This window comes from Gekko japonicus, unplaced genomic scaffold (genome assembly GCF_001447785.1).
Source record: "Gekko japonicus isolate JY-2015 unplaced genomic scaffold, Gekko_japonicus_V1.1 scaffold378, whole genome shotgun sequence".
Classification (NCBI taxonomy): domain Eukaryota; kingdom Metazoa; phylum Chordata; class Lepidosauria; order Squamata; family Gekkonidae; genus Gekko; species Gekko japonicus.
In genome coordinates, this window is record NW_015159722.1 from 534,823 (window position 1) to 542,929 (window position 8,107).

General features: G+C 42.4%; 1 protein-coding gene across 1 annotated transcript in view; it reads left to right on the plus strand.

The window, feature by feature from the left end:
* CHRM3 (cholinergic receptor, muscarinic 3) overlaps window positions 1-8,107 on the plus strand; it is a 133,217-nt gene that overhangs the window by 124,378 nt on the left and 732 nt on the right. Inside the window, exon 2 of the mRNA XM_015421497.1 lies at window positions 7,045-8,101. Within this exon, the coding sequence (XP_015276983.1) occupies window positions 7,064-8,101 (1,038 nt within the window). The 5' untranslated portion in view covers window positions 7,045-7,063. The remainder of the gene's footprint in view (window positions 1-7,044; window positions 8,102-8,107) is intronic.

The following is an 8,107-nucleotide window of genomic DNA, read 5'->3' on the forward strand; positions in this document are numbered from 1 at the left end:
TCCCTGATGGATTAAAGTACCCTGGTCCTGCTCCTACATTTAAGAACATAAGAACATAAGAGACGCCAATGTTGGATCAGGCCAAAGGCCCATCCAGTCCAACACTCTGTGTCACACAGTGGCCAGAAATACCAGTGCCATCAGGAGGTCCAGCAGTGGGGCCAGGACATTAGAAGCCCTCCCACTGTTGACCCCCCCCCCAAGCACCAAGAAGACAGAGCATCACTTGCCCCAGAGCCCCTAGCTATACCTTGTGGCTAATAGCCACTGATGGACCTCTGCTCCATATGCTTATCTAATTCCCTTTTGAAGCCGTCCATGCTTGTAGCACCCACCACTTCCTGTGGCAGTGAATTCCATGTGTTAATCACTCTTTGGGTGAAGAAGTACTTCCTTTTATCCGTTCTAACCCGACCGCTCTGCAGTTTCATGGAGTGCCCACGAGTTCTTGTATTGTGAGAAAGGGAGAAAAGTACCTCTTTCTTTACCTGCTCTTTCCCATGCATAATCTTATAAACCTCGATCATGTCACCCCTCAGTCGTCTTTTCTCCAAGCTAAAGAGCCCTAAGCGCTTTAACCTTTCCTCATAGGGAAAGTGTTCCAACCCTTTTATCATTCGAGTTGCCCTTTTCTGCACTTTTTCCAAAGCTATAATATCCTTTTTAAGGTGTGGTGCCCAGAACTGCACACAGTATTCCAAATGAGGTCTCACCATTGATTTATATAGGGGCATTATTATATTGGCTGATCTGTTTTCAATACCCTTCCTAATAATCCCCAGCATAGCATTGGCCTTCTTTATTGCAGTCACACACTGTCTCGACATTTTCAGTGAGTTATCCACTACAACTCCAAGATCTCTCTCTTGCTCAGTCTCTGCCAGTTCAGACCCCATCAATGTGTATTTATATTTAGGATTTTTGGCTCCAATGTGCATCACCTTGCACTTGGCCACATTGAACCCCATTTGCCATGTTGACGCCCACTCGCCCATCCTTGACAGATCCCCTTGGAGTGCCTCACAATCCTCACTGGTTTTCACCACCCTGAACAACTTTGTATCATCCGCAAATTTAGCCACTTCACTGCTTACTCCCATCTCCAAATCATTAATGAACAAGTTAAAAAGCAGTGGACCAAGTACTGATCCCTGCGGTACCCCACTGCTTACCACCCTCCACTGAGAAAATTGCCCACCTACACTCACTCTCTGTTTTCTATGAACTAGCCAGTTTTTGATCCATAAAAGGACTTGTCCTTCTATCCCATGATTTTTGAGCTTACTTAGGAGCCTTTGATGAGGAACTTTATCAAAAGCTTTCTGGAAGTCAAGGTAAATAATATCTATTGGATCCCCCTTGTCCACATGTTTGTTCACCCCCTCAAAGAACACTAACAGGTTAGTGAGACAAGATCTTCCCTTACAGAAACCGTGCTGAGTCTGCCTCAATAGGTTTTGTTCATCTATGTGCCTACTAATTCTTTCCTTAATAATGGTTTCCACCAATTTACCCGGTATCGACGTCAGACTGATTGGCCTGTAATTTCCCGGATCTCCTCTGGAACCCTTTTTAAAGATGGGAGTGACATTTGCTACCTTCCAATCCTCAGGAATGGAGGCAGATTTTAAGGAAAGATTACATATCTTTGTCAGGAGATCTACAAGTTCACATTTGAGTTCTTTCAGAACTCTCGGATGTATGCCATCTGGGCCTGGTGATTTTTCAGTTTTTAAGTTGTCTATCAGTTTTAGGACCTCCTCTCTCGTCACCTCAATCTGACTCAGGTCTTTCAACACCCCTCCTGAAATCAGTGGTTCTGGAGTGGGCAAGCACTTCTCATCTTCCACAGTGAAGACGGAGGCAAAAAATGCATTTAGCTTCTCAGCCATTTCCCTATCATCCTTCAATACTCCTTTTACCTTTTGGTCGTACCCCTTGGGGAGATAGTAAAGGACATTTCTAGGAGCCATTTCGATGCATGCCTCCCTCATGAACCTGAAGAAATGTCCACCACATCACCACTCCCTCACACCAACTCCCCCTCACACCTCTCACCTCTTACTGCCCCCAAGAAAGCTCCTGACAAACATCAAGCCAGATACACCAATGCTACAAGGAGGAGGCATTTAAAATAGAAAGGGATCTATTGGAAAGAAATCCACACACACTCTGCACAGCAAGGGATTGAGCAAAGAACATAAAGAATATCCAAATTCAATGTAAAGAATGTCCAAATTCCAGCCAGGTTGTATTTGTATAAGCTGAGTGTGTGCCAGTGGGGACACTAATTTTTACAATATTCTTGAATACATGTAGGCTCTTCCATGTGAAAACTTGAACATTCATATGGTACTGTTTGGACTTTCCACCAAGTGTATGGAGATCAGGGCTACAGTCAGATGGCATGCTTATCGTGTTGTGGTGTATGGAGACCAGGGCTACAGTCAGATGTGCTTCGATCAGACATCCTGTCTTGCCACCAAGGGTCACCCCAGCCAGCCACACAGCCATCCCTTCTCATCCAGGAAGGGGATGAGAGACACAAGGTGCTGGAGATGGGGGGGGGCTGTCTCTGCTGTCCACACTGGATTTGCAACTGTCTAGCTATCTCACCTGCTCTTAAAGGTCAAGTGCTTGACTTGGATGTGGTGCTTCCCCATTCATGGATTATCCTAGGTGAAAGAGGGTTCTTCTCTGCTCCGGCAAACTGCAAAGCAAGGAGTGGTGTCTTGCTCCCCTCGCCTCTGTCAAAGACCAAGCAAACTTTCCTGGTTTGCTGCTGTTGCCACCACCACTCCTCCTGCAAATTCTATATGAGCCATAATTAAGAACCCTTGGGCGAGTAACCACTTATGCACACATCGCTAACTTGTAAAAAAAACGGTGGCGAAAATGGAAGTTTGCAATTTCCCAAATGGCTCGACTGTGCAAGAGAGCAATCAGATATCTAGATATGCGTGGTGAACCCAGTAGGTTCAGTAAATACCAGACTTTCTCTGGTGTTGGGAAAGTCAACAGTGAGCACTGGGGGCTGATGACTGCAGAATGGGATACAGATGTTGCTGTCTGATCGAGCAATTTAAATCCATTGTGGAGAAGCAATGACAGTGGATCAAACAGCTTGTCTGAGGTGAGGGGTGAGGCCACCAGTTTGGACCCCACTTCATGCTATGTCTGGAAAACACACACACGCATGCGCGCACACACACACACATACTCTGCCTCAAGGAGCACTATCCACTGACCTAAGTGCTGCTGCCTTTCCAAACATGACAATAACTTTTTTTTCTCTTTAGCTCTATGGCCACTTTTATACAACCAATGTGTATAAACGTGGCCATAGAGGTGAAAATAAAACAAAATAATGTTATTTTGCCTGTTTTAGTATAATATACAGGTTTTTATGGCATATATTATTAAAACCTTCCATAGCTTGCAGATTTAAATCCAGCAAAGTTTAAACTACTTCGGCACACTAGCAAGGCAATCCAAAACAGAAATCCAAAGCTTCCCCATTATCCTGGCTGTACAGAGAGATCAGAGTTTGAATACTAAGTGTGTTGTTACTGATTTTGTGTCCTTTGGGCTCCCATCCAAACCTGATTGCAAAATAGACTCCAGCTTCAAAAGAAAAGTATCCCAGGGCCTTCTGGGGACAGCAGAAAAATAGAGTATGTAGATTTACAGGAGAAGGAAGGACAGTGGCTTTAAAGAGTTCACATAGTGTGAAAGCAGTCAAATATTCCAAAAATATTTCATGTTGATTTAAGAGACCATCCTACAAAATCACCGACTTTAAATTTTGACAAAGGCAGCTGGTGGTGCATCTGTTACGGCTTTGTCAGGAACTAGATTTCATTCCTTTTTTTGTTTTCCAGGAGCTTTTAGAGATCTACATTTAGATTCCTTTCAGTGTGTCTTTCCCTTTGAAAATGTTTTTTTTTTCATTTGCTTCAGTGCTATGGATGTTTCACTGTTTATGTGAGCATATGGCTTAAACCAAGTTAGACCATGGATCTGTCCTCTGAGTAGCAACAGCTCTCCAAACTCTCACATAGATATTTCTAAGGGCTGTTACCTGACAAGGTTTTGAAGCTAGAGGCAACGAAGATTTGGACCTTATGCATGTATTCTAACACTGAGCTACTTATGAGCCATATGGCAAGGTTGTATACAAAACAGCAGTAGTTGTGACCGATTTTGTGGGAAATGATTTTGGGGGGAAATCAAATAGGTAAACTGCACAACATTTAGCATTTTTCTTTTGGCGCTTCCCCAATTTCTATACTCTTATACAATGCATGGTTTTCAAAAGCAAAGTAGATACATGATTGTCACATACTCATTTCAGACCCTTGCAACAGGTGAGGTGACCTATTCAGATTACCTATCAGAAGCTAAACAAACACATTTACTCATCAGTGGCCTACATTTACATAATCTTTACTGTTACATAGGGTCACGTCCCACACTAATTTTAAAAATCAACAGTTTGTCTTAAGACTAGAGCTATAAAATACAGCATGGGAAGTCTAAAATTAAGTATTTTTCTGATAGCTGGCATCTCAGTTGTTCAGATGTACATTTGCAGGCCCTGTGTACATTCATCTTTCCTTGGAATGTATTAAAATTATTATTGGTGCTGAATTTTTTAAATATCAAAATGTTTACATTTCTTCCATTTAAAGTAACAGGGAAAGCACCCCACCCGAATTGCTATGTATACCTAAAACTGTACGTCTGCTGGTTTATATAAAAGTAGTGCTATTGGTCTATGCAATTATATGACCTCATTGTTGCAGTTACAAGGCACTCTGTAAAGAAACATGCCAGCTGGGAATCTATTTGTTGAGTCTAGGAAAAGTCATTGTATTTTACCCTGCATAGGAATGGAGAGCCAGTATAGTGTAGTGTAGTGGTTAAGAGTATTGGACTAGTATTTGGGAGACCCAGGTTCAAATTCCCACTTGTGCCACGGAAACTTTCTGGATGACCTTGGGCCAGTCACACGTGCTCAGCCTAACCTACCTCACAGGCTTGGTGTAAGCCACTTTGGGTCCCCATTGCTCCGCACAGCTTTGGTGTTAGCTTTTACAGTACAATGAATATATAGAACATTAGAAAAGTGCTAAATATATTCATGTATTTCCCCAAAATATGTTGCTACCCCAAACAGTGGAATGATCCAGGAATTAAAGTACAGAATCTAGTACAACAGCACAACAGGAGTGCACCTCTTCATTTACACTCCCCAAAATGCTGCTGTCTTAAGTAATCAGTTGTGTTGTGCGGTCAATGAAGACCTGAATATTTGTTATTCGTTTTGGTTGTGTTTCTAGTTCCTGCTATGCTACTTCCTTTTACCCTTTAGTGTTTCTATTGAATCTCTCCTCTTATGTTTGTACTGATTCTCTAATAATGTGATAGGGACTTCAGGGCTGTACTTCTTCCTCTCCCACCATCTATCAAATCATCACTTGTCAGCATACTGAAATGTATTTCTTTCCTTGTTGTTCATTTCATTTCATTGAGTTAATACCAGTTTAAAGGGCTTACCCAGCCTGATACAAATACAGTCACACTGTGTACACTCCAATGAACACCAGCCCACACCTCTCCCAACTGCATTCATTGTATCTGCTAGGAACATATCAAAAGAGCTATGCAGGTGTGATATGCTGTTCTCTGTCATTTTTGCTATAGGGTTTGGCAGTATCCGTTTTTTCAAGGTCTTCCCCCCTCCACCTCCATGTAATCATCACTTGAGCCAGCTACTGCATCATTTCACAGATGAGCTTCTTTGCCACTGTGCCCCATCTCCATTTTGATTTCCATCAAGATAAAATCCCTCCACTGAAAAGCACTAAATCTGTGGTAATTTTCAGGGGAAATGAAATCACTGGCTGTGGTATTTGATTTGAGAAAGTTGTTTCACTCAAGTAATCTTGGGCTGTGAATACGCATCCATGAACTTGCCCTATATTTCCCTTTACAACACTGGTTGTTCACATTTTAATGCTAAATAAAAACTCTTCTTTTTATCTTTGCATTAGTTCCCTAGTTTTCTCCATGATTATGCAGCAAACATTCCTGCCCTTCCTTTGATTGCTGCAATCAAAGTGGTCCTTTTCTTCTACGGTTTCTTCTATTCCAGAATTATGATTGGCTTCTCCTGGTATCCAGCAATTGTTTCCACACAGTGGCACTTGTAATCAGATGGATTTACTTAGACTAGTTTAAACTATTTTTTTTTCTGGTTAGCTTTGTAGGGCTACTTGTTAAGGGCAACACTTTCTATGTTTTATAAATTATTTTAAATAGATTCTGAAAAATAAGATTCTGACAGAGTGTGTGTTCCTGACCGTCTTGGTCATATTTTTTTAAAAGAATTGTTCAAGACATTTTAATACTTGCTGTGGTAGTCATAGGTAAAGGTAAAGGTAAAGGTTCCCTTGCTCGAAAGCCAGTCGAATCCGACTCTAGGGTTGCGGTGCTCATCTCCATTTCAAAGCCGAAGAGCCAGCGCTGTCCGAAGACGTTTCTGTGGTCATGTGGCCGGCATGACTAAGCACCAAGGCGCACGGAACGCTGTTACCTTCCCACCGAAGTGGTACCTATTTATCTACTTGCAATTTCTTGCTTTCGAACTGCTAGGTTGGCAGGAGCTGGAACTAGAGATGGGAGCTCACTCCATCATGCGGCACCTGGGTCTCGAACTGCTGAACTACTGACCTTCCACAGCCTGCAGTTTTCAATAATTTATATGTAAAAGTATACATAAACATCATTAGGAATGTCAAGTGTTACATTTCCTGTAGATAATTCTATAAATATTCTCTTTTTTTAACAATAGGCCCATCATTTTATAAAGTTTAGATAGCAAGGTTTTTAAATTTTGTTGACTCCTTAAGTGGAAAATTATGTGTATAACATAAATATCTGTAGATGCTCAATTAATTGTAATAAATATAATGGAGGCAGCAGAAAGGTAACCAATGCTAATTTTCTTTTCCTTCTTCTTTGTCCCTGTCCCATTTGCAGAATATGTCAGAACGTCACAATGGTCCTGCCTAACAACAGTACAGTTTCTTCCTTGGTTTCAAATGTGAGCTCCTTTTGGAATCGAGACTTGCAAAGAACAGAGTTTCTCAATGGTGCACCATCGTTCACTAGCAATTATGGCCTCTCTAATGACAGCTTCTCATTCACCACCATGGAAACAACCAACCAAACTGTTCCCGATCCTCTGGGGGGGCATACTGTCTGGCAAGTTGTCTTAATTGCCTTCTTCACTGGCATCGTGTCTCTTGTTACCATCATTGGAAACATTTTGGTGATTGTGGCATTTAAAGTCAACAAACAGCTAAAAACTGTTAACAACTATTTCCTTCTCAGTCTTGCTTGCGCAGATTTGATCATTGGTATTATTTCCATGAATCTTTTCACCACATATATCATCATGGGTCGCTGGGCTTTGGGAAATCTGGCCTGTGACCTGTGGCTCTCCATCGACTATGTTGCCAGCAATGCCTCTGTCATGAACCTCCTGGTCATAAGTTTTGACAGATATTTTTCCATCACTAGGCCGCTTACCTACAGAGCTAAACGAACAACGAGAAGGGCTGGAGTGATGATCGGATTAGCCTGGGTCATCTCATTCATCCTTTGGGCCCCTGCCATTCTCTTCTGGCAGTATTTTGTCGGGGAGCGAACTGTCGAGAAAGACAAATGTTACATCCAGTTCCTAACTGAACCAATCATCACTTTCGGCACTGCCATAGCTGCCTTTTATCTGCCTGTCACCATTATGAGTATTTTGTACTGGAGGATATACAAGGAGACAGAAAAGCGTACCAAAGAGCTAGCGGGACTCCAGGCCTCTGGCAGCGAAGCTGAGGCAGTGCGCTTTGTCAACCAAACAGGCAGCTCCAGAAGCTGCAGCAGCTATGAGCTGCAGCAGCAAAACACAAAACGCTCCAGCAGAAGAAAATATGGAGGGTGCCACTTCTGGATGACATCAAAAAGCTGGAAACCAAGCCCAGATCCGGTTGATCCGGAGCACAGCAGCAGCGACAGCTGGAACAACAATGATGGCAATGCCTCT